At 41.0% G+C, this 27,094-nt stretch overlaps 2 protein-coding genes across 2 annotated transcripts in view; one reads left to right on the forward strand and one right to left on the reverse strand.

The window, feature by feature from the left end:
* Positions 1 to 388: 388 nt before the first annotated feature.
* On the reverse strand, positions 389 to 22,073 carry EIF4EBP2 (eukaryotic translation initiation factor 4E binding protein 2). Its single transcript, XM_088144372.1, has 3 exons — positions 21,676 to 22,073; positions 10,743 to 10,919; positions 389 to 8,824 (listed from the first exon to the last, which is right to left on the reverse strand). The coding sequence occupies exons 1-3, from the start codon at positions 21,812 to 21,814 to the stop codon at positions 8,793 to 8,795; spliced, it is 348 nt and encodes a 115-aa protein (XP_088000498.1). The 5' UTR covers positions 21,815 to 22,073; the 3' UTR covers positions 389 to 8,792.
* LRRC20 (leucine rich repeat containing 20) overlaps positions 21,591 to 27,094 on the forward strand; it is an 83,104-nt gene continuing 77,600 nt past the window's right edge. The window contains exon 1 of the mRNA XM_088144371.1: positions 21,591 to 21,729. The gene's annotated coding sequence lies outside the window, so the exon portion shown is untranslated. The remainder of the gene's footprint in view (positions 21,730 to 27,094) is intronic.

The raw sequence follows: 27,094 nt of genomic DNA on the forward strand, positions 1-27,094 counted from the left end.
AAAGGAACCATGCAGCTTATGTGTCTTTTCCTCCTCAACCTATTTTATAGGGGGCAAATATCAGTTACAAATGGGAGATATATCTGATTCCCTTGTGAATTCCCTGAATGAGGCAGAGAAACCTTGTCTCAAAAGCCTTTTGGTTTTGAGGTGAGTGGAATTGTTAATGAATTCTTGTGGTTGGACTCCTCATCCTCATCCCCCCACCCCTCTAATGGTAAGGATTTCTGCTCTGCGCCACTGCTTCCAGAACCTGCGTTAGAAAAAAATTATACTGTATGAATGGAAAGACCATCATGAGATATCTAAGTACACCAGGAAAAAACAAAACCTCAAATCCCACATTTCCATACTTCCACGATAATGGAAAAAACCCCAAACATTCTGGTTTGATATCATCAAGATCTTTATTGATCTCACTGTAATAGCAACCATTGGTGAGAGTGTTTTCCCAAACACCTGTTTCAGTAAAAATCAGATACGTACAGAAGTACCCAAGGATTGTTCAGACCACCTTTGATGGTTAAAACAACAATCCTGGGGTTCAGTTAAACATGGATGATGAGCAAAAAATGGAACAGGGGAAGATACAACTAGTTTTGAAATGCATCAAGAACATTCAGTAATCTTTTTGGCAGCAGCCTCCACTCTTGCTTCAACGCCAACAAATAAGATAGATAGAAAACAAGCTGCCACACAAGGTCTGAAGGAGAACTTTGCCCATTTAAGGCAAAGAAAGGCACATCGGTTGGCAATCATCATGCAGTGAAGTAGGCATTAGAGGGAAGATGGAGGAGGAGCAAGGATAGTTTTGTGTTCCTCAAATAAGCAGGGACCAAGGTGCTGATTGATTTTCCCACATCTTGTTTGATTGACAACCACTGTTTAAACATCTGGTCCCTACAACACGTGCCTCATGGATTTCCACATTAGATAAATTTTTGTTGATGCTTGTAAAGCCAGGTGTATGAAATGTCATTGGCTAAACCAGATACATCTCATAATCAACCCAAAGCAATTTTTCCTGATGTTAAACAAATTATTTTTTTCTAGAAGTAATTTACATATATATTTATATATATATTGGGGTGTGTATAAACATTCACCCATATACATATACATAATTATTGTTGCATTCACTCTCTCTCCACAGTAGAATTCTCTTAATTTTCAACAGTTACCCAGTTTTGCACAAGTCTTCCAACCTATCACACCTCTGTGCACTATGATAGCAGGGTAAAGAGGCAAAAAGGTTCAAGCCGTCTATCCCCGTGCAACATCTGCATAAGGAGAATTTGTTCTCTATTACCTGTTCTTTGAACTCCCATTTCCTAGCCACAGATGGAAATAGTAGCCTCAACAGGGTACTAAGAAAAAACCTCCCAAAATGCCTATCAAAATGTCCAGCATGGACTCCTAACCACTGTGTAAAATTAACTGAAAGATGATTATGGACAAATAGAGTTAAATCTCACATTTACATATTCAGCGAGAATGGGATGGGGGAAGGGACTGAAACTGTGTTTGATATCAAGTTCCCAACCACAGAACTAACCCAGAAAGTTTTAACGCAGTCCTGAGGTTTATTGAGAACTAAATGTAACAAAGCTTAACTATCCAACTACTGAAATATCAAGGACAGTTCCATGAATGGAGAAGCACCAGTAGTTGCAAATATACACACGAGAACCATAAAAATGGTGGAGAGCAGAAACCGAAGGCGGACATGGTACTAGTTGCTTGAAGAGATTTAGGACAAAGAAAGTTGGATATGGAAATCACTCCTGGATGAAGGTAGCTGCAGGCAGGCTACTGACCTGCAAGATATCTACCCAGCCAGCCAGCCAGAACTATCAGGTCCACCCAGAGCCAGGCCAAAAACAATCCCTCAGGCAGACAGGCACAGAGTAAGAATTAAGGAATGCATTTCTTCAAACAAGTAATTTCACACAGGTATCTACTCAGGGTTTGTTCCAAGCATGTTTTTTTCTTCTTAGAGGTAAAGGGTTTTGTTAGTTGTTATCATTAAGCGGTCAGTCAAAAATCATTGCCCATCCACTTACAGATCCTGATTTTTGTCCAACCCCGTTACAGAAAAAAAGTGTAGCCTCCTGGCTAAAAGACTGGAACGCTAGCCAATTTACAATGGCAGAGGTCATCAGTAATTCAACCCTATATATGTAGCCAAATGGCATAGACCAGTGTTGTCCAAGCTTGGCCACTTTAAGATGAGTGGATTTCACCTCCCAGAATTCCCCAGCCAGCATGGCTGGCTGGGGAATTCTGGGAGGTGAAGTCCACTCATCTTAAAGTGGCCAAGTTTGGACAACACTGCCACAGACAGTGACAGAATTGTGGGCCCCAGAAATCCTCATTGATGCACTGAGCACGTTATCTTTGGTGAGAGCAAGGGGAACTTACCACGGATCTGTTCCAGTGTTCCAAGTGGCTTCTGTTCTCTCCAAGTCAAGATAGATAGTACTTTAGCCATAACACTGGAGACTTCCCAAGGCCACCATAAACGCCCATTATTTATTAATAGTTCTCTATACTAAAGGTGTTACTACTATAACAGAAATTCATCACAGTGAGCAATAGCACATATTTAAAGTATTTCAATTCTACTGCTCTTACTATACTTAAAATATTTGTGTCCTTCCATGTAGTTTCATTATAGAAATAAGTGGCTCACTCTCCACAATTGTTGCAGACAACTTGTAGTGTATCCTCCATTCTTTTTGTGAGTCAGCTGAAGATCAGAAAATAAAAGGACATCAAAAGCAGTCCAGACTAGTGTTTCTCAACCTCAGCAACTTTAAGATGGGTGGACTTCCAACTCCCAGAATTTCCCAGCCTCCTCTTGTGGAGGTTGAGAAACACTGGTTTAGACAACTGAATTGGCAGAATGAAGTTTTTTTTATCAACACACCAAGTTGGAATGCCATAGGTAACAAGATGGAAGACCAGAATCTGATTTTTTGCCACAAGGAACACACTATGTGGAACCAATTGCATCTTTAAGCACAACAGTAAAGAGACAAACTCCAAACATTCAATGGTTTCACATAATCTGAGGAGAGATGGAAACATAAAGTATAATAAAGACTCGGCCTCCTGCTAGATTTTATAAGCCTAGACATTTGGAAACTGAACAGGCAATGAGCTGCAAACAGGCTATTAGTTAAGCGTTGTGCTACTTTCTACCACAGGTATGTGCTGCATTTACTTAGTCTTCAGCATGATTAAGTTGCTACATTATCACACAAGTGTTCAACCCAATGCATGGAATCCAGGTACTTCCAGTGAAATGTTTTCAAATATGTACTCTTGGTGTGATGGTGACTTCTGGTTCAGTCTGTTTCACCACGTTAGTAAACATTATCTAGATGGATTCTTGCTCTGCTTTTTTTTAGTAAGATGCCACTGTAAATAGCTTCTAGTCACAGCAGTCATATAGTACCTCTAACATATGAAAAATGGCTTTCTGTATGTGAATGGGAAGGTGCTATTGTCCTCAAATCCTGCTTGTGAGCTTCCTGTTGGCATCTGCATGGCCTCTCTGGGAGCAGAATGCTGGAAGATTTAGCATTTCAACCACATTAGAATGCCTCATTTTATGTATTTAGGATACTAAATTGGTAGCTGTGGCCAGAAACTACCCATGGCTTTCTAACTGTACATATTCCATTTATCTACTGAGTATAGAGAAAAAAAACTCTTCCAGGGTACACGTGTAAAATCCAACATTAGATGGCCCTACTGAAATTTAATCAATATGGTATAGTGTTTCTCATAATTTCACTAGTAGGAAAAAAAACCCAATCTTGCTGGATTTTCTGTATACTGCCTCAGGTAGGGAGTATCTGTGCTTAGCAGTCACTATGAAGTCCTTACTGGAATACGATGAGAGTTTATTTACAGAACTTGATTACTTGTGAGGAAGTCACCTTGCTCTGCAAAATGTCAGCTTGCTCATCCAAATTACTTTCTGGAGAGTTGAGAGGCTCTGCAATAGCCAAGCTGGCTCAACTTATCACTAATTGTTGTTCATAAAGACAAGATGGCATCTTAGGGTATCAACCTCCTAGTACAAAACCTCTGCCATCGGTGAAATCCTTTTGTGCAAATGTCACATAAAATGCTTCTAGCTGCAGAAGCCATTTGCAAAGCACAAATTCCTTAAGACTAGGTATCCTTGATCTTCCCGTCAGCATTTGCACACCCACTAGTAGAACATGGCCAGAGTCATGTCACCAAAGTCAAGATAGTGGCTGCAACTGAAGCCCCATCCCTTTTTTACATGTGCTACATACACAACGCACATTAAAAAGAAGCTTCAATCACAGCCAGCTTGACCTTCTCTACTCCCCCCCAGATATCCCTATAGTGTGCATTTTTGCCTGCTAGCCTAATACTAGATAAATCCAAAGACAGAATCAGTAAATGACTTTTAATTAATGATTTGCAGTCAGTTGATTACATCTATATGGTATTTCAATGTGAAGAGTTTTAAGAAAAGGGCAGAAAAAATTAAAGGAAAGGCATGTGCTACAGCAGACATAAATCTGTTCCTTTTAGTTAACGAAAAAAGGAATTGACTGACTAAAGCCTGCAGCCTTACTTACCTAAAATGTTTGGCATGGATCCACATTGCTCACAACAGTGCTTAAAAGTTATCAGCTATCAAAAGTTTCTTTACCAAAAAAAAAAAAAAAAAGCAGGGGGAATGATCATATAACACTGGAGGCCTCTGTTTAGAAGGTAGATACAACACTAAGTTACTGATAAATGAGATTGTGGTTCTGAATTTGAGGGGCGGCAAAACAGGCTAGCAGTTATTTCTATTCTTTCAGCTACCAGCTGGAAGTTTTTCAAGTAATTACAGCATAAAAATCAGCTGCAAGTATTTTAGGTGTCTGGCGTTGTTATGTCTCAGTCTTCTCTGCAGTTTTGGCTGCGTTAAAAGGAGACTGAGAACTATAATGCACTAGGGGGATCAACTCTGCAGAGCAAAGCAACGAAGGAGCCTTTTTTTTTCTACACAGCTTTCTCATCTTTGCTCAATTATAAAATACAGTTGTATTGGTAGTCAAGGATGGGAAATAAAACCAGGGGGCATGGGAGAAAGTAGCCATGACTGAACCAGTTTTCTAAATTTTACGGAAATGGAACATTATTGGCTTTTTCACGGCATTTGTTATTTTCTCACAACGACCCTCGTTAGGCGTCTACTGTCTCAATTTTATAAACTGGGGAAACTCCAGCAGAGAGACATTAGGAGATTTATCCAGACACACGAGGAACCCTGCAGTGCAGGAAGAGAAATCTGCTCACTCAGATTCCAGATCAGCCCTCGCCTTTGGAATAATCCTTCCTTCAGCTATGCTTATAGAACAGACTTCGGAGGCAATCAGAATTTTACAAGCAGCAACTAAACTGATTTGGGAAAATCTCATGGACTTCTCTGTTAGAGGAGGTGCTTTCTTTCTTGTGAAAGGAATGGCGCTATTCAAGGAATCTTTACCAGTTAAATCACTAGAAGGGAAAAGGTAACATACTGAAGTTAATTCCCAAGTTCCAAACAATTCTTTTAAAATACTACATTGAGAACAGTATCCGTTAGCAGCGCCCCAAACTCTATTCTTATTCTCTTCTTCCTTCCCTGGAATTAGCTGAGCCGGGATTGTGATTAAACCTCAGTTTTGCCCAAATCTGCCAAGCAAAGCTGTATCCATCCTGTCTCATCAATTGTACGGCCAGTGAGGTTCCAGAAGAAAACAATGGAACCAACTTTGTTCTGATTTATGACTCAACGTGCAGTGCATTTGAGAAGTACCCTGGCCAAAATCCAGAAGCTTACGCTGCACTTTAGGGGATTCTTCCCTCAGCTAGTTGCAGCTTAGTCACAGCATTGTCACCACTTTAGAAGCAGCAATCTTTCCCCAGAAACATTGCAAGTAAGAGATTATTCCTGAGACATCAAAAGTTACAAAGCAATTTTGCTTCTGTATTATTCACATTTTACAGTAGGCAAAATAAAATAAAATCCTGTCTTTCTTACATGCCTCCAAAGCTACCACAATGGCAGAAAGGAGCAAAATGGTTTTACCAGACCCTCCATTTTAGATCATCCCCCCGCTTTAAATCCAGTCAATTATGATAAGTTGCCAATTTATAAAGAGAATTAAGAGCCAAAGTCAATTCCAGGATTTGTAGATACAGGTGAGTCCAAGAACTGAACTGAAATGTACTATGTCATTTTATAGGCCAAAATCCAATAGGACTAGCGTATTTTCAGATACTCTTCTAGAAGTGATGCCTACGTTAAAAACAAGTATAGTTGCCACATCCCTGAGGCTGTATCACTTCCCACTCCCAATTACGCCTGAACTATAAAATTCATGTGCAAAATTGCCACATCAATGTGACCTCCCCACTAGGGAAGCTAGCACAATTCAGTCATTCTATTTTTGAGGTAGCACATGAATCACTCTTGGAAGACTTCCTGAAGGAATCAGAGGCAATAATAATCAAATATTTTAGAGAAGCAAGAATCTTAGAGCAGGAGAAAACTCCAATCCCCATCCGCCTCAGACAGCAAAGACCAATGGCCAGAGATAATGGGGGTTGCAGTATAATGACATCTGGGAGGGTCACAGTTGCTTATCCCTGCCTCAGAGGCTACACTCTCAAAATATAGTTACACGGGAGGAAGCCTCACTGAACACAGGGGACAAGCATCCAAAAGCTCCAGCGTGGGTCTGCTATGTTAAAAAAAAAAAAAGCCTAGTTCAGGAGGGATCGTGTACATAGGCCACAGCAAACATTGTCTTAAGCAGCATTCCCTCTTCTGAGAGAAGAAGAAATGTCTCTTCTGCTATGATCATTGCAATTTTTATTAAGTCTGGGTCCTAAAATAATTACGTTTTGAAAAAATCTGCTTTCCATCTATCGGTGACACATTTTTAAATCAAGCAAAGAAGTTTTACTCTATTAGCCTAGACAGTGTAAAACAATCTAATATTGCAGTCTTAAGGAGAAGCATTCTCATGGTGCAAAGCATGAAGGGGTCCTGCAGCCAAGGTATGGATTCATCCATTGGCTGAATTAAAATGATCTACCATTTTTTCCCTCTTCATGGTAACTGGCTTTTTCACAAGGAGACTCAGCTGCCTATGAATTCCTATAAAGAGGGATCTTGCTTGCTCTCTGCAACAATTCCAGGCAAACAGCACAAATTTAAAATAGGAAGAAGGAGTATTAGGTATGTTTGCCACCTTGAGTAATTTATAAAAATAATAAAGGCGGGATAAAAAAAAAATCTAAAAAAAAAAGTTCACTCATGCTGTAACTAATCAGCTTAACAGTTGGATTACCAGTAGGTGGAAAATGGCCAATATATCCAAATAAGTGGAATTAAGTGAGATCATCAACAACTCCTCCATACTGAAACTGGATCTCCAACAGGCTCCAATGTGACTGACTGAATAATGTATGAATTCAAATAATGTGTGGAAAAGTGACCACTTTTCCAAACAAATAGGTCTTGCTCCAAAAATGCAGTGAACTCTTATTAACTATATGATCACTCACCATTTCAAATTCATTTGAAGTCATACATCATGAAATCAGCACTCAACATCTTAATAATCCAGTAACTAATTCTTAAGGTTCCCTGGTCCACACAAGACTTTTTCAAGAATTTCAATTTTTTGTTGAGTGCCTCCTGGTTAAACATAACCAGGTTGTTTCAATTAATCTTTTTGGCACAAAAACAGACTTGCCAAGAACCCAGATGTTATTCAGCAGCAAAAATTAAAGACTGGAGACGAATAGTACAGAACAGTATTTCTCAACTTAGCAACTTTAAACTGTGTTGACTTCAACTCCCAGAATTCTGGAAGTTGATGTGCATACAGTTTAAAGTTGCTGAGGTTGAGAAACACTGGTATAGAAGTCCATCAGGCATGATACTCCCAATTTATATTAGGAAAAAATGTGGTTCCCCTTTAACACTGGTGGGTTTAAACAAATTGGAGATAAACTTTTGTTTTGAAATGATATTGGTATGAAATGCAAAGCGAAACGAGTGCATGATGAAGTGATGATTCTAAGTTATTTATCTCTTCTTTTTTTAAAGAAATTTTCAGGGAAAGTGGAAAAAAAAACTCCAATAATACTCTTTTAGGAAAATCCCACAGCAGCGCCCACATGAAACGATATACTAACTAGAAAAGACGAGCAACAGGATTTAGAAGTATCAAAGAGAGTGCATTCTGCACATCAACAGAAGATATAACATAGAAACCAGTTAATAACTGACATCAATTTAACAGCAGTTAAGGGAAAGGAGAACAATGCCAGTGTCATATCACTTCAAACATATATCCACCCCTTCCATGGCCCTTGTGTGTTTTGCAATAAATATCCAATTGCTGATAGAGGTTAAATTCTCGCATGTGCATGATTTGAGAAGTTGTCTCTAAAGTGCGAGAAGCCAAGGGACACTCCTTAGCTGTATAAATTTATCATGGGCTCCAAGTCAGTTCATAGGGAGTGAGTAAGGCAAGCACAGGAGTGGGGGTGGGTAGGAAGCATGGTATGGTTAATGGAAATCAAGGAGAGGGGAAAACAGTCCTCTTATCCTTTGGCACTTCAAAAGCTGAAGTGAAAATTCTGTGGAAACAGCAGCTTCTTCTTCCATCCTTCGAGTTATTGAACCTGATGGTCAAAATCAGATGTACACAGGTGATCAGGAATTGCTGTCTCTCCATGGTTACCCTCAGGGAAAATCAGATGTCCATCTCAAATTGAGCATCATCACCTGATTGAAAGACAAGAGCACATGCAAATCAATAGAAAGTTCTTATGGGGGAAACTTTACAGACATGGTTTTTAAGTGTCCTAAGAGGATAGTGAATTTTTACTTTCAATCACATTTGAGCCAGACCTCACTGACACATGTAGGTGGCCAAGGTAAGGGAACAGTCAGAACCACTTGAAAATGTAGGTGGAATATGCCATTTTAACCTAGCCATTAGGTGATGACAATTACTGGCCTAAAAATAGCACAGCACAGAAAATCTGGCTGGCATGTCTGGACAGATATACCTATGCTCAAGTATGTATTTTGCTTGTTCTTGATGTAAATGCTTCTTTATAAGAAGGAACATTCCTACCCTTTTATCCAGTATCTTTACTCCCTCCTGCTGCATGAAGATGTGCCCAAAATGGAAAATGTGTTTTGTTTTGATCTCAAAACAAACCAACCCATTTCAGAAGCTTTGTTGAACTGTTTTGGAACTGACTTGTATGGTGGATTTTGGATCCACCATAGTTTGGGAGAAACAAAACTCAGAACCTTTTGGTTCTTCCAGGTTTTGGTCAAAACAAAACCTAAAGAGCATTCCTGAGTGATTTAATGGGATAGGACAATTCTGGTGCACATCTCTCCCTCTCTCCTTTCCTTCTCCACATGATCTGCATGCCAGTTCTTTACTGCAATGATCTCAGCAGGTCCACAGCACAACATGCCCCACCAGCTCTCCTATCCCCTGATCTTTCCAGCTTCTTTCCTTCAGCTTGTGGCACTGAAGTGTGGTCCCTTTATGGTCCCTGACATGACAACAATTGTGCAAGGAGCTAGCTTTCCTTTCCTAACTCTCCTCAACACCATTAGCTTCACAGACATACACTACTGCCAAGCAAACCTGCCAGCCTTGGTTTTTTCCTGATCATCCTCTGCTGCATTATGGAACCACCATGTTCAGTCCATGTGCAAAATAAAACTGCCCCATTTCATTCGGTATATGGGCCAAAATACCCAAAACACATTCCATAGCAACCAAAGCCGTCTGATCTGTGCATGGAACAGTTCATGCATGGAATATTTTGTACATTTCTCACCTCCAGCATTTTTAGTACAAGAAGTTCAAGTTCAAGTTCTAGCTTGTGTTTTATATCTGGCCTTCCTCTTTTACTTCTAAACAGTTTGTTATTGTTTTGCTATATACTAGTCTTTGACCAAAATAAACTTTGAACTTGAAGTACAAGTTGGTTTTGTTTGAGATCAGCTAAATAAGAAGAAAAATGTATGTAAATTGTTATTAGCTTCACTTATCTAAGTTTGTTGTCCAATTCCTATTTAGCCTAGAAAGCCAACAGTTTGCAACATGCAACCCAAGTTGTAGTCTAGTTCCTCTAATGGATCAAGTCCAACTCAGCAAATGATATGATCAAAATCATATGACAAGAGTGTGTGTGTGTTCTACATGAACGAATTGTATTACCCCATTTTGGAAAATGAGGATCTTTCAGTAATTCATAACTATTAAATTGTTATGACACAGCAGGCAATAGGACAATAATTCAACCTAAGTTCCCACCACATACGATTGGTGTAACAGTTCACTGTTCTCTACGAGCAGAAGCTCTCTAAAAGCATTAGAGAAAAAATAATCCTGCAGACAGGAAATAAATTACTTGATCCCAAGGTAAAACTCATGTTTGAACAAAATCACAGTGCAGGAAGTAGGATAGCCCTGTATCACTTCCCATCTGGCCATGAAGCACATGGAGATCAGTAGTACTGCATTTTTCCCCCCAGAAAAATCTCTTTGTCATTCAGGATGTTAGGAAACGGCAGTAGCAGACAGATGGATGGGTGTTGCCAATTACAGACAGGTATTTCAACTTGCATGGAGACACTGCACTTTGCTTCTGCCACAATACAGTGTTCTTACCAATTACAGGTTTCCCGTCATGATTGTTCAGATTGTTTACTTCCACTTTGGAATCCTCCGTCACTGAACCAGGACTGGTAACTCCTGGAATATTGGGAAGGTGGCAAGGAGGGGTCTGAGCCATGGGAGAATTGCGCCGATCTAACAAAAACTTGCGGTCGTAGATGATTCTGGTACCTGGGGAGGTGGAAAAGGAACAAAAGTAACTGGCGTCTCAGATCAACTATGTTGAGATAGACATTGTAGGAGGAGAGCCATGTTAGTCTACGGCGGCAAAAGATCAGGAGTTTGGTAGCACCATTTCCGATTAACAAATTTTACTAAAATTTTATTTTACCACTGTTTTCAGGCAGATAAGTCATAAACAATATTTGTGGCCTAACTCCTCCGAGGCATAACTGCTTTGCTTAAGCCCCTTATTTGCTAAGAAAGGTTGCAGCCCTAAAGAAGTACTACACTCCACTGAATGTGCTTTAATTTATATCTGAATAAGTAAGTAATGTTATTCAACAGAGCCAGTTTGGTCTAGTGATTAAAGTGCTAGACTAGTAGCATGCAACCCAAGTTGTAGTCCTACCTGGATGATTTTGGGCCAGTCATGCTCTCTCAACCCTAGGCAGTGGCAAACTATTTTAGAAAAAGTTGCCTAGAAAACTGGGTGGACTGGGGTCCACCAGGAATCAAGATGGTCCACCAGGAAAACTGGGGTCACCAGGAATCAAGATGGACTCAAAAGCATAAAAAGAAGCATCTTTAGTATAAAACCTAAAACCTAAGTGGAGTTTAGAAACTTCCCCCTTTTGCAACAAGGCTCTCTCTTGATTTCTTTAAACATGCCCCCCTGTCCCAAATCCTATATCCTAGCTTTCTCCAAGCAGTTGGACTCCAACACACGAAGACACTAGATTGGGGAAGTCTGCATTACCCTGAGAACACAGTATCTTCCGGAAAATGAAACCTATATTTTCTGTGAGTTTATTCCAAAGCTGACAATACCAGCTACTGAGCAAGAGTCAAATCTTGAACCATCAGGAGTACCACATGAGGTTTTGTTAATTAATCCATGAGCTATAATACTAAAGCCTTTTCATACATCAGTACAGAAAGTTCTGGTGAGTCAAAAATGAAGAATATGAATCATGGTATACCATTCAAACTAAATTACACAGAAAAACTTTACCACTGATGCCCTACTTGGAAAACATGGAGCCATTTCATGCTGGCCTCTCAGCTGGCAGCATTATTCATTGACCAGAATGCCAGTACTTGGCTTTATTACAGGCTTGATGTACAATATTTTTTGAAGATGATATTTAGAGTGATACATCCTAGGAAAACCATCCCACAGCTGCTCAAATCCTGCTTTTATTTGAATTCTCTCCTTGCTGACCAGGATGATTGTTCCTTCATTTGGTCTTCTTAATAGTTGCCTTCTCTTCTGGCAGACTCTTCCTTTGCTAGAAGAGTTCCTGCTCATGTCTTTCCCTCCACTGGCTGAGGGACCCTCAAGACTGGGCAATCAGATACCACTCTCTTCCTTACCCCCGCAGGCAGCCCCAGCCTCCTAGATTCCCTGGTTGAGCCCCCCTGCCCAGAGGGTCTGCCTATCTATGTAACTTTCAGTGCTCTGGCTTTGCCTACAAATTACTGCTGAAGGCTATAGAAAATGATGGGGGGAGGGTGAGTTTGAGACTCCCCACTATAGATTATGGGGACTTTTCACATAATTTTTATAATTCTACAGCAAGGAATGGTTTTCCTTTTACAGATGAAATTATGCCTCTGAATCAGAGATGTTGAGGATGCAACCTGAGAAGGTTCCTCTTTCATAATCTGTGTATAAGCTTCTAGATGGCATCTGACATACATCTGTGGCAAACTGGATGCAGAATTAGGCCTTTGATCTCACCAAGCAGGGCACATTTTCATCCAGTGCCAACACACTGCTGCCCACCAGATGTTTTAGACTTGGCCAAATGGTAAGCAATTATGGGAACTGTAGTTCAAAATATCCAGATGTAAACAAACTGTGCACCCCTTTTCTAAGCTGAGACTTGGAATACAAGGAGAAAATAGGCAGACTGCTGCATGCTTTCCTACCTAAATCAATCTTTTAGATCTGTATGGAATCAATTTCTGGAAAATGATCAGCACTCATTGGTCCACGGTATTATATTATCAAAGCACTTAAATTCACTATTCCTTTCTAGTTCCTACTGAAAATGAATTACACATCTAATTTCATTCCACACTAGAAGCCCATCTGAACAGCATCCCCAAAGTTTTAATACTGAGACAACAGCAACACTGCCTGGCTTTAATCAAAACAAAGGCAAGTATTTAGATTTAATTTCATCAATCTAATTGATGAAGGGAAAGAAGGAAGGACAGATGGCAAAATATTAACTCTAAGAAAAGGAAATTTTATTTTATTTATTAAACAAATTTATATGTTTAATACATATAAACACATGGTGACTCCAGGCAGCTTAGAAAATTAAAATACAAAAAGCCCATCAACCCCCCCACCCCCAATCTTTACAAATAAAATAAAATAAGTGGAAGAGGCTTCTCCTCAGCTGATTCTACCTACTCTAAAAGATATTTAATTCACTGTACACCTACTTCTCATTTTCATCGCATTGCTCAAATCTGTGATCTGCCAGTTTCTGCCATTTTCTTTCTTTTTTTGCAGCTGCACGTTTCAACGTCTGTTTTCTTTACATAGGTGTTAAGTCAAAAGAACTTATGTAACATCAGTGCTACAAATAACCAAATAGTAGATTTTACTGCAACTTAAATGCCCTTGGTGGCTTGGGCCAAAGATAGCTATCTCCCTTGTGTTCCATCATACCCTGTGTCAACTGAGTCAGACATCTATTCAGCACCATCTGTGCATTCCTAGGACACATAAATAACACAGGAATTGAACCTCCCAAGCTTGTAAACAGCCTGTCACCCAATCAACTGTCCCAATAAGAATCACTTTTGAAAGAAGGAAGGAAGGAACGTTTGTGTTTGCTCTCCTTCTTTCAAGAACAAAAATGTGGAATGGCCAGGGATAAATGTAACAAAGGCAAGAAAAATAGTAAAATGTGAGAGTTAGCCATTTTTTCAGGCTCATTTGCAAGAATAAACTTCATATCAGACTGTAAAATGAAGAAAACATTGAACGTTGTTGTTTCAGCTTAAAAATGGAGCAACAGGGGAGTCCCAGAACCCATCACCTGAGCTCACAGAGTTATCATTTTAGGGAAAAACAGGAGGCAGAAGAGTTATGCCCATCTCCTTCAGCTCCTGAATTAAAGGCAGGATGTAAAATACATAAATCTATGCATATAACATACTCAGCCCTTTTCCTTTGCATTCCAATCTTTACCCTAAAATAAATAAACAAAATTTAAAAATCTGAACTCATTATGGTGAGGTGGTTAAAGTGCTGGATTGGCACCAGGAACGTGTGAGTTCTAGTTCACCCTCACCCTTGGAAGCTCTCTGGGTGATCTGGAGCAATCATTCTTTCTCAGCCCAACCAACCTCACAGGGCAGTTGTGAAGAAAAATGAGAAGAGGAAGTGCTTTGTCTGCTGAATTGAGCCCCTGAATGAAAAGCAGAACACAAATCAAATAAATAAATGTTTTATAAATAAAACAGTTTGCATAGATCTAAGAAATACAAAATTAACTCAATACAGTACAGCTTTTACATTTTATTCCAACTGCTGATTAAGAAGCAAGATCCCCTCCACCCATCCCAGTGTAGATTTCAAGGAACTTGAGACATTCTAACATTCTGAGTTTCAGCTCATTTAATTTGAAAATAAATCCTTTGAGTTATTCCTTTATTTGTTAGATTTATACCTTATCTTTCCTGAACAAAAGATGGAATATAAATCTAACTAACTAACTAATCATATACTCATCTAGTAAATAAAAAAGGGTGAATGACAGCAGCCTGGTGCTTTCTTTGGAAGTCTGCCCAGTTGTTCAGAAAAAAAGACAACAGCTTTGCTGAAGGGAGAAGGAACCCAAGGTGAAGGCATGGAAGAAATCTACCATTTTTCCTTGGGGAACATGGAATCTTCAGAAGTCTATCAGGTCAGTTTCCTAGTAATTTTCCTAGTCATTTGCCTCATGAAAATACAGACACAAAGGGATACTGACTGAACAAATTTAAAATTGAGAGATACAGATGAGGGATTCAAACCCAGGGATTGTGCCTTTGAACAGAAGCACACAGGTCTATAACTAGTCTTGGCTCAGAAAGCCTCATCACGCTGAAATGCTGTTAAAAGGTGTCAGGCTATTAAATTCTACCCCAAACTGGTTTAAAGCCTACTATTATATTATTATATCGGGATGCCCTTTGAACAGTCACTCATGCCCTTGTTATCTCCCAGATAGACTACTGCAATCCGCTCTACATGGGGCTACCCTTGAAGAGTATCCGGAAGCTTCAGCTGGTCCAGAATGCAGCCGCACGAGCTATTTTTGGAGTCCGAAGAAGGACCCATATAACACCTTTGCTCCGTGAGCTGCATTGGGTACCAGTTTGCTTCAGGGTCCAATTCAAGGTGTTGGTTATCAACTTTAAAGCCCTACATGGCATGGGGCCAAGCTACCTGAGGGACTGCCTCGTCCCCACGATTTCAACCCGTCCCACCTGATCTCACAGAGAGGGCATGCTCTGGACCCCCTCGGCAAAAGAACTCCAACTAGCGGGGTCCAGAAGGCGGGCCTTTTCTGCTATAGCCCCCGCCCTTTGGAACATCTTGCCCCCGGAGGTGAGACAGGCCCCCTCACTTCTGGCCTTTCGGAGGGATCTGAAGACCTGGCTCTGCCATCTGGCCTGGGGCAGGGAGGGAGGTTGTCAGAAATGGGGTTGACTAGCCCCCTAGAGGCCTAGTGTGGCTTCCATCGGCCTCTTGGATTTTTTTTCCTCTTCTTTCCATTTGTGTAGATGTGTCTTTTATAAATTTTAATTATGTATTTATTGTTTTAAATTGATGTAAACCGCCCAGAGTCCCCCATTGCAGGGAGATGGGTGAGGATAAGTCTATGTATAAATAAAATAAATAAATAAATAAATAAAATCTCTAAAATTTTATTCCAGAGGAATGGTTTTATTAAATGCACATTGTAGTTTTGAATTAGTAGTAAAAAGATCCTGCAATAGAGCCAGCAATGAAGTATTACATGGTGGAGTGCTATTCAAAATTAAAGAGTTGTACTGTTTAACTACCTCAACAGAGCATCTGGCTGATTATGTCTGGGCTTAGAAGCTAAGTGGGGCTGGGCTCAGATGGAAGACTGCAAGGAAATTCCAGGGCTATATGCTAGACTGGGAAGTCCAAAATGTATCACTGAAAAAGACAAAATACTTCTGTATTTTTGCCAAGAAAACCGTAGTTATGTCTATGAAATTAACAGGAACTGAACCCAACTCACTGTTCCATGGTCACACTTATTCTCATTTTATTGCTTCGATTTTGATTCCTCATTTTTGGGGTGTTTTTTCTGGAGATCACCCAAAGCAACCCTACTTTTTTGCACACAGTGCCCCTTTTATTCATAAGCACAGTAGTGTCTGCAGCAAACCATGACCTCAAAATCGTACGAATATGGTGATCTCCTCACACAAAAGTCTTAGGTAGGTAAGCAAACTACCTTTGCTTGATGACATCTTCACACGTGTGCCCTCATTTGCCTCTTGGGCTGCCTATGCAACATCAGTTACACTCACAGCCTGAATATCAGAAACAGGGGGAATATCAAGTGCAAAAGACCAATTCCATCAACCCAATTCCCTAGCATAGTGGTCCAAGGTAAAATAGCAATTCTGGAAGAAATTTGAGCAAATGGCTGGTGACAGGATGAGAAACCAGCCGCCATAATCGGTAGTTTATAAAGCTGAATTGACTGTTTCTCTGATCAAGTATGTCAGTTTACTAACTCCACCATCCCAGATGAATACAGCACAGGGGCCAATATAATACAGTTCTGTCCAATTTTTATTATTTAGGTCACTTGCCATGAAAATACTGATTGAACAACTGCTGTATTCAAAAAACCAAGCAAACCTCTCTCCATATTTGATCATAAAAACAAGTATCAGATTTTGAGCTTTGGGTAAACCGAGTTCCACAACAGAGGACGATTCATGATACTTTAACCGACCTCTCACTATTACCCCTTTTTAATTTGCATATGCCTGCTTACTTCTGTGCCTGAATACTCAATTCTGGGCCTTGATACTCATAGGCAGTTTCTAGCAAAACAACACCCTCTACTAAGAAATCTCTGAATACTGACTTCTCTTTTCCAGTATTATTGTGAAGACACAATGGAATAACAGCAAAAAAAAAAAAAAAAAGTGAGCAAGGATTCTTTCCACTAATTATGAATCAAAGACCAACTTAGCAGCCAGCAATATCCTCATAATGGCTGCATTTAAAACAATCCATTAACTCAACTACAGCTGCCTTTCCAAAAGTAGAATCCAAAACGTCCATGGAAAACATGTTTGTTTATTCTTATTATTTTTTTTTGGATATATCTCAAGACAGCAGGAAACTCTCTTGAGTGGGGAGAAAGATTTAACTGTGGTCATGAAAACATATTCGGCCAATGGAGCACATCAAAGCCTGCTGAAATATTGCTCTGCAGAGCAAGAATCAGCAAAAGGGATAGTGCTTGGATGTTCATGACTTTTTCTCTCGGCACTGGTGTAATTTTTGTTGTGCTGACCTGGGCTGTGTTCCAGCATCCATGGCAAGTAGTAAGGCACACTCAGTGCTTTCAAACGAAACATCACAAAATTAGAATGAGCAGGGAATGTGGCTAACAAAAGCAACTTTGTGAAAGTGAGGAACCAATCCAAACACTGCCAAACTTCTGTTTTGCCTCTCTGAAGTTTCTTCTGGCTGCTTGCACTCCTCAACCAGAAAGCTGATGTCCTTCCAAAATCCTTCTTCTTTACACAGTTACAGCTACCTTCAGTACTCTTCCATTTCTGTTCCTTGCTATTTTGATCTAGAATCTGAAATAGGATGTTAACATTTCTTTGGTTATGACACAGTTCCCTGTTATGCATACACATATATAAATGCCTATCAAAGTTTCCAAAATTATTTTTTCTTTCTTCGTTGGACTTATATCCCATCTTTCGTACAAGTGGCAATCCCAGCACTCCCTCCAGCTATTTTCCCCCAAAACAACTCTATGAGGTAGGCTTGGCTGAGAAAGAATGGATGGTCCAAAGTCAACCAGGGAGCTTCCTAAGCTAAAGGTGGACTAGAACCTGTTTTTTCATTATAGGAAATACTGTAAGGGTGGGACAATCCAGAATTATATAGTTTATCTTGAAAAACCAACCAACCAACCAACCAACCAACCAACCAACCAACCAACCAACCAACCTTTTACACTGACAGCTTTAAAATGATAAAACAATAAATTTTACAATTGCACCTTTAGAATCATTGAATGAACAGAATCATAAAATATTAATAAGGGAAATTGTAAGTGCAACTTTATTATTTTCTTTGCAATTACTTAAGTATCTTCATTTATTCTCTTGTCACGTTTATGTTTAATGATGCAATGCTAGGGTCCCCCCTGCCCAGAATATATCCTAATTTGGGGGGGGGGGGGACAGCTTTCACACCTTTGGATAAGCAAAGCTTCCAATGCATGAAGAAATATCAGATTCAGATGACTGGAAAAATGCAATAACTGAAATTAATGTAATGGAATTTCAACTATATAACTTCCAATGACCTTTAACAACCTTCTACTTAAGAACAAGGATATCCTGCTCCCACCCCAAGCAACAGCTTAAAATTAGTATAGACTGTGTCAGCTACTTCATAAAGGAAATGGGATTAATGGCAAGATTACAGAGAGAATATCAATTTGATTGTATCAGCCCTGCATTCAAATTACCATTAAAAATATGCTTGAACTGTATAGTGGGATATGGTAAAAATACTATAATTCAAGCATTACGATTCTTTAAGCCTTACAGATTCCAGCAGAGTAGACTTGGTTAGCTCTTTCACTGTAATCAGCAGGAATCTGAATTTTTAAATTATGGATATGCTTCCACTACTCTGCACTCCAGGAGCAGCAGCAGGAGGGGGAAAAACTAAAGCCTTTCAACTTTGCATGTTGTACCCTATTACATAGAGTACAACGTAAGTGTTGACTGGCTTTGTACAACATTTATTAATTATTTGACTTGGATGCCACCAAATCTTCCCAGACTCTTGGTCGCTTACAACCATATAACGAAAAAAAACACCTTTATTATAACATGCAGCAATCATTCCATCACAGGAAAAATAGGAGAATATAACTATCAATGGCATACTCCATCAATTTCAAATTGCCTTCTGAATGTTAAACCGTGATGTAATTTGCTTGTTTGTGGCTTATCAAATTATGAGTATCCAAACATTGTGTTTTCTATATCATGGCATAAGGTTTAATCACCTAATGTGAATCTCATAATGTATTTAGTAAGCCACAGTTAATGAATAAATACAACCATTATAGTTAAAAATATAATATTCTGGCAGAAACTGTCCAGAAAGCACAGCTACTTGTGAATTAGTATCTATGCTAGCCAATTATGCTAAACATGTATCCTATTTCTACCTTCTCCAACTTGAGCTACCCCTAGGTGTGTGGATTTCAGCCCTGAATTCTTCAAATGTAGTTCTAATTTTGGCCCACATATCTGGAGACCTATTTTGTACCTAATCTTGATTAATTTTGTACCCAATCTTGGCTAACTTTGCACCTTTTAATAAAATGCACATATTACCTTATGTTTTCACACGCATCATGATTCACAGTGCTGTACCCTTCCCCATTCAAAGCAAGTTCTGGGCAAAGAAATTACACTCTAGAAATTACAGAAACTTCCAAATTTATACTGCTACCTGGCATGACAGCTGTTAACTTGAAATGTAACCTTAATAGTTCTTGGGCACACAGAAGGAACCATGTCCCAGACAAATCAAAACAGCACATCTGACTTTTTTTCTAATAATTTTTCTGATTATTCTAAATTATTTTGAATAATTTATTTGAAATGTAAAAGTATAATACAAAGCAAACAAAAGGCCCAAGAAGAAGGAACTTAACACTCAACTTTTAAAAAAAGTTTGCAAAGACCAATTCAGTTTTGCAAACAATTTGGTTAGTTGTCTAAACCCAGGTTACCAGAATAAAATTCAAGCTGTTAACTTAGAAGTTTACTAGAACTTAGCAGAACAAAAAATACACAGTTGCACATATGGAAATCAAGGCAACATGTGCAAATAAGTAAGACAGGGGGAGAAAGAGGCTTGTGACATCTGAAAACCAAATGATAAGAGGACAGGTCTAATCAGAACACAAGACCTAAGTGGTCTAGTGAAGGAAAGCTAGATGTCACAACAATTTTAGTTTTTAAAGTGCCTAAGACTATGTTTCTTACAACATATTACTGTAGTATATTACTTCTCTGGAATTAATCTCTATTGGTTAATCTAGTATTTTCAGTAGTGGTGGCAAAGTTGGACAAAACTGTTAAAGCTTCTGAGCAAGTCAGCAAGTCTAGAGCGAAGAAGAAAAACAGCACACATAAACAGCAAAGTTTTAAATCCAGAATGGCTTTATGTACCAGCTCAAAAAACAGAGCCTACAGTATTACCCTTTTTAAAGAAAATCCTTTTGGCCTGTTAAACAGACCACTACAAGCACAATGCTCTCTACTACTGAACTGCACACGTGCACACACCTCTCCCCACTTCTATCGCCTCCAAACCAGCTCGCTCCACGTCTAGGGAAACAGGCTAATCATTAGCTGAGGAATCCTGCTTGCTTTCTATCTCCTGCTCTGGTTCACTGCACGTTCAGGACATAAAAAGACCACAAATGCGAGGCTGGGTTCAGAATGAGTCCGCCTTGGGTGAATCAACCGACTGAGCTCCGTGGGAGTTGCGTTCACCACGCCGCACGGAAATCCCGAATAATGCAACGGGCCTGCTTCTGGAGCGAGCCAACCGCGAGGGTTTATCACCCAGTAAAGCGATTTGGAGAAAGTGGAAAAGCGCAGGGAGACCAGAAACACGTGGCGACTCTCGGCCTAGCTTTGTTATTAATAAACCGAAGAAGGGCGGCAGGCTGAAGTCCCCAAAGCCAGCTGGTAAACAACCTAAGCGCGCGAGCCATTTCCACGCGGGAGCCGGGAGGTTGGGGCCAGGGCGGCGCGGCTCCCCGGGGCCGTCTCCTCGGGGGAGTTCCCGTCCGTCTCCTTCCCTCGCCCGCGGCCACGGTCCCTCCCTCCTTCCGTCCCGCTCCTCCCTTCCTATTGTGCAACAGCCACGGCGCCTCGAGGCTCCAGGGCCTTGTTTACAAATACCTCGCCGCCAGCCCGCACCACAGGCGAGGCCTAGGCGACGACCTGCCCATGTGGATCCAGCCCGCTTCCCTCCTGCAGAGCCAGGTCCCCACGGGTCCGTGCCCACGTCCTCCTTCCCGGGCTCCGCGTGCGGACCAAGCGGGTCCCCCCTCCAGCCGCCGCAGGGAGAGGCGGCTTTCCGCGCAAAGCTCCCGCTGGAAGGCAGGAGGCGCAAGGCGCACCAGCGCGCGTCACGCTTCCGGAGGGCAACTTCGGACTCTCCACCGAGCCCTCGGGGAAAGCCAAAGCGCCCGGCGTCCGCCGAAGCAAAGCGAGGCGGAGGCTCGCTCCCGCTCTACGACTGGGGGGGGCTCTCCTCCACCAAGCCCGCCCAGGCGTCCGCACCCCCCTTCAGGGCGCCTGGAGATCCGGAGGTCCAGCCGGCCCGGCGCACGCCCCCTTCCCGCCCCGCCGGCCTGCCTGGCGCGCGCCCCTGCCCGGCCCGGCGCCGCCAGTGCCTCGCGCCTCGCGCCGGCCGCTTTACCTCCAGGAGTGGTGGAGAAGAGGGTCCCCCCGGGTGTGGTGCAATAGTCATGAGGTAGCTGCGAGGAGTCGCTGATGGGCACCGTCCTGGTGGGGATGGCGCGGCTCTGGCTGTGCTGGTGGCCGCCGGAGGAGGACATCGCCCGCTCTATTGTCCTGGGTGGGAGGAAGGGAAGTCCGGGAGCCGGAGAGGAAACTTGGGTGGGGGCGAACGAAAAAAAGGTGGAGAGGGGGAGGCACCAAGGCGCAGGAGGAGGAAGGGGCGGCGGCGGCGGCTTCCTTGGGGGACGAGCGGGGGTGGGGGCGACCTCCTCTCCGGCTCCGGGGCACTTTTCTTTCCGTCACCGCCTCCACCGCCACCTTCTCCCTCGGCCTCCGCCAGCAGCAGGAAACGAGGGGGCTAGGGAGGCGGGGACAGGCGGGGCAGGGCCGAGCCAGGAGGCGGGGACGCGGCGGGGACTCCCGGCGGCGGGGAGAGCTGCTGCTCCGCTGGGCGAAAGCGGAATGTCTTTGCGTCTGAATAGCAGGAAGGAGAGGCCTGCTGGGCCCCGTCCGGGCTAGCGGCGGCGTTACGCCCGAGGAGACCTAGCGGGGAGTCGGGGCTGCTTATGAGTCAGAGCGGGCGTCTTGGGCAAGCCCCTTCGACGTTTCCCCCGTATTGCTCAGCCTTAAAGAATTGCCAACATTTCCGTTGCACCACCGGTGCAAGCACAAATTGCCCGCACCCTGATAGGTACTTGGGAGTAATTCTACCGGCTTGTTCTTGAGATATGTCCAGAGCAGTTTTCAGCAGGCAAGACAGCATGAACATAGAATATAGGAGTTACTGTGGTGTAATTGTGTATGGGATGAGGTTGCAACCCAATGTTGTCTCTTGCCAGGGCCAAAAGGAACAGGATAAAACCAAGCTGGTACTTTGTGGGATTTTGTATGAACAGGATATTTATTATGTGCTGAGTTTGATGGAACTTGCCTTCAAGTAATATAGAAAGCAACAGTGAACTGGCCATAATAGAATCCAGTTTTCATATTGGAGCAATATCTTTATTCCACCTTAAAGGTCCTGAAATAGCATGCAAAACTCAGATAAATTAATTTTAATTTTCAGACTTATACACTACTTGGAAATAGGCACATTTGTTGTAAAATATCTATATCACATATATATTTCATATAAGCATACAAGTGTGAAAAAAATAATATAATGTGCACCCAAAACAATGTATATGACCAGCCTTTACTGTATTAACAATCGGCCTACCTGCCTCTGTGCTCATCTGCCATTCTACATACAGTATTCATTTGGGACTGTTGGACCTGAAATCAATCTGTAGCTAATCCTTACCTTCTCCAAAAGAAGAGTGCAAAACAGGACCCAAAAACACTTGATGTTGAAGCCCCATATTTAAACAATGGTTCATATAAGCTAAGACTTATGAATGAGTTTCTACATTATGTTAAATCAGGGGAGAATTTTGTGTTTTCTGTGGAATCTAGAATTGTTATTTATGTCTATATATGTCTTATTTGGATGTAACATTGTCATTCAAAATGTGAACCAGTTTATTTCCTTGTGTTAATCAGTCCATGGCAACATTATTATTACATGTTTGCTAGTGACCAAAACAAATGCCAAGAAAGGGAAGACTAAGTGCACCTAATTATATATAGGAAAACTGTATTGAACATGAAGCTTACTTCTGAATTCAGTTAGTTGCCTCTGAGTCCAGTTCAGTTCCTGGTGACTTCATGGACAAGTGCTCACCATTTAACTTGCCTTTAAAAATAACTCAAAGGTCTTCCAAGGATATTTCAGCAATCTTTTGATCCTACTTATCCACTGTCTTCTACTTTGGTCAACCTTGGCAAACATAATTTCTTCTAGTCTATCATCCACGTGTCTCACATGTCCCAAGTTTCTGCTTGCTGGTCATTGATTGCCTCAAGGAACAGTCAGTCCTCACTTGGTCTGGTACCGGTCGATTGATTCTTCTTGCAGTCCATGATATGCTGAGGAGTCATTCCCATACCTATACATTGAAAGTATCTATTTTCTCTTGTTCTTTCTCAGTGTCCACCTTACCATTCAGCCCACTGGTTTAACTCTTCTGATCTTGGTTGACACTGAATGCATTATCCTTCGTGTTCTTATCTATGTTGTCATTGCCATCCCTCCCTAGAATTAATCATCTCTGTATGTCACTAGCACACGATCCACCTTTGACATATTGTGGTCAGCTGTAAGTATCCAATTTCATATTACCTTTGGCTTCTTAATATTTAACATAGATTCCTAACTTTCATAATAGGTTCTTACCAATACTTACTTTCAATTGACAAAATGGTATCATAAACAGGTAAAGAACTGCACTGTATGAGCACAGTTTTCTGTGCTCATGAGTAGGAGATGCCTTTGGATTCAGTTCCAAGTGTGATTCACTTCCAAGTAATCATGCTTAAGATTACTTGGAAGTCCCCATTTTTTTTCTTTTTCTAACCTTAGAGTTAGGATGAGCATTGGGCCTTTTAGCTTTTTAAAGATGTGTTCTTACAAAATTCTTATCCACCACCAAAGTGTATCTGCTGGATTGCACCTTGCAACAAAAATCACCATTCACTGTCTCTCATCCCCAAACATTCTAGCTTTGCATTCTCTTGAATATCATAGTGCCATGAGGGGCAGTGGCTGGGATGTGGGTTCCCAGTCCTGATACAATTAATTCAGCCTGCCTATCACACTCTTCCCATCAGGTTTTACAGTCTTGTAGCTCTAGCTCCTTGTAGTTCTCTCTTGTAATGACTCCTTGTCGTCCTATCTTGTGCACAGTCCTATCCAGGGGAGTGGTCCCATAGCCATCTCTTATTCTTGAATACCTAGAACCACTTCTGGTAAGTTCAGGGCTTTTTCTCCCAAATAAGCATACAGCATTTCAGTATAAGTATGACAAAACTGGCACAGATAGAGGCCCTTAGTCACCTTGTTCCAATGCTGCCCATTTCAAATGACTATGCTTCTAATACCTTTCTTACTGCAGTGGCCATTTTAATGGGTAGAATGGAGACTGGTTATGTTCTTATGTCACTGTAAGCATATCATGAGAACTACTTTGTTTCAGTAAAATGTAATACAGCAGAAATTAAACTGATGTGAGCATCTATATTTGGAGACCATATTCTTTTCCTCTGGTGTCCTTTTCCATGAAGCCTGTTCTTTTATTGCTTCCCTAGAGCCCCAGTTCACTGACTCTTACAATTTCTAACTTAATTGTGACCCATTTGCTCCAGCCTTCATTTTCTTGTGACACAGATTATAATCCTTGATTACTACTTGGAAATGTAGGAATAGCTACAGCCTCATGACCTCCATGGCCCATTACAATCTTCACTTGAGGCAGAAAGCATTAAAAGAAGGGGGAAAAGGATCCTTGGCAAAATTAACCCATGCCATGTCCTACTTAGAAACAAAATAAAACACAGTATTCTATACTATTATGGCGTATGTAGCATATTCTTATTCCATAACAATATAGCATATATTAGAGTATTCTTAGTTATGAGCATCTAGTTAGGTGTGAACATATCTAATGCTTTCCTCCAAAGAAGAGAAAATATTTTTCAACTCAGTAAAATGCCAGTAACTTGATGTGCGTCATGATGAAAATGAATACAAAACCGATGATGGCGTGTATTAAGAAATCTCTAGTCAGCAATCAAGCATAACTGAAGATTGCATAGTTAATCCTCTGGGCAGAGGGTGTGTGGAGAAAATATTTTGCACAGGTCCATAGTGAGCCAAATAAGCTCCCTCAGTCCAGTGTAGGAGAACTCCTAGGCCAGAAAGATGTAACTTTTGGTATGAGGGAGCTTTCTGTGTTAATTTCTGTGAACCATGTTTCCTAAATTTGTTTTGCTCATCATAAATCACACATGGCTCTAAATTCACAGTCTTCCTTAAAACAACAGCTTTAGACTTAGCTACAGATAGATGAAAGAAGGAAGTACAAAATGCTAAATCTATCTGTGGGTTTTGCACTCTTCTCAACTCAGTGCTGTTAAAACAACACATTCATTCTGTTATTTAGAAATGAGGCACACAGAATAGAAGATTAACAATACAATCCTTTAGTTATCTGCAATTGTGCATGAATATAGGTAACAGCCTCTCCCATCCTGGCAAACATGAATGGTGCTGTAGAAACATTTCTACTGTAAGGATTTTCAAGGTGGCTTTCATAACTCCTCTTACACATTCTTTCAGTACAGAGGAGAAGTTGTGTGAATTAGACTAGGAACATGTGAATCTTCTATAGGGAGACTTTTCAGAGCAAGAGGAAACTTGTGCTGCAGAGACCAGCATTAGCGAAAACTTGGAGACTTGAACAGAGAGAGACAGAAGGCAATCAAGCTCCCTTATACTGTCTACAATCTATCACACAGCAAGACAGATTTAGACATCTGGACTATGGTTTTTAGGACTCAAATAGAAACTAACAACAATTACTAGTGTTTGGTGTGAAGTTCAGATATCTAAACCGTTGCTAGTGGTTGGTGATACAAATGGAAGTGATGCGGAGGATGTATCACTAAAATGTAATCTTTTTTTACTATGGTTTTTTTAAAAATTCAAATGTAGCAGTCCTTTTAGTTTCATCTTTTTTAAAAACTTCCTTTGTATTTCAATATTTTATTTTTTCTACCTTCGTATTTCAGTATTTTAACAAACATGGGGAAAAGAGAAAGCAAGCAATAAAGCAAGTATTATCCAATAGCTTCATCAAAGTTTCAGGAAAATGGGCACTATTATCCCACTGAATATGATCATTTTTGCCCTCCTAATGCAACTGATGACAGTCCTGATCTTCCATCTTGTTCAATAGGCTTATTAGAACAGCTCCAATTAAAGTCTAAGGACATAGCATCTGGCTGACTTGTCTGGGCTCAGAAACTAAGCAGGACTGAACTACTTAAGTGGAACACTTGTCAAGAAATCCCAGGGCTGTTAGCCAGGGTGAGAAGTCAAAACAACATCCTGGGAGGAGGCAGTGGCAAACCACTTGCATGTTCTTGCCAAGAAAACTACATGCATGAATCCATGACATCACTAGAACTTGAGCACCAAGGGGACTATCTTTTATGCAAATTTCTGGTGCTGCAAAATTGCTTACTTCCTACTTCCCCTTTCAGCTATAACTGCTTCCAAAGCCACTCCTGAACTACCAAGGAAACAAGATAGTTCTCCTTCACTTACGATCTGAGAATGCAAAGGAAAAAGGATGGGGAGGGAAGAGGGAAAGACATTCAGCCACCTGGTTATATAGTTAAGGAATCTCTCCCTGGACTGGAAAGAGATAAAGAGAAGGAAACCAATGAAGCTGCTTTTCCAGCAGAATTGATGGAAAGGTCCTTCTCCTTTGATAATA

The sequence above is a fragment of the Python bivittatus genome, unplaced genomic scaffold, assembly GCF_059951505.1.
Source record: "Python bivittatus isolate LINGU-HERP-01145 unplaced genomic scaffold, Pbiv_v1 ctg000400_np1212, whole genome shotgun sequence".
Taxonomy (NCBI): domain Eukaryota; kingdom Metazoa; phylum Chordata; class Lepidosauria; order Squamata; family Pythonidae; genus Python; species Python bivittatus.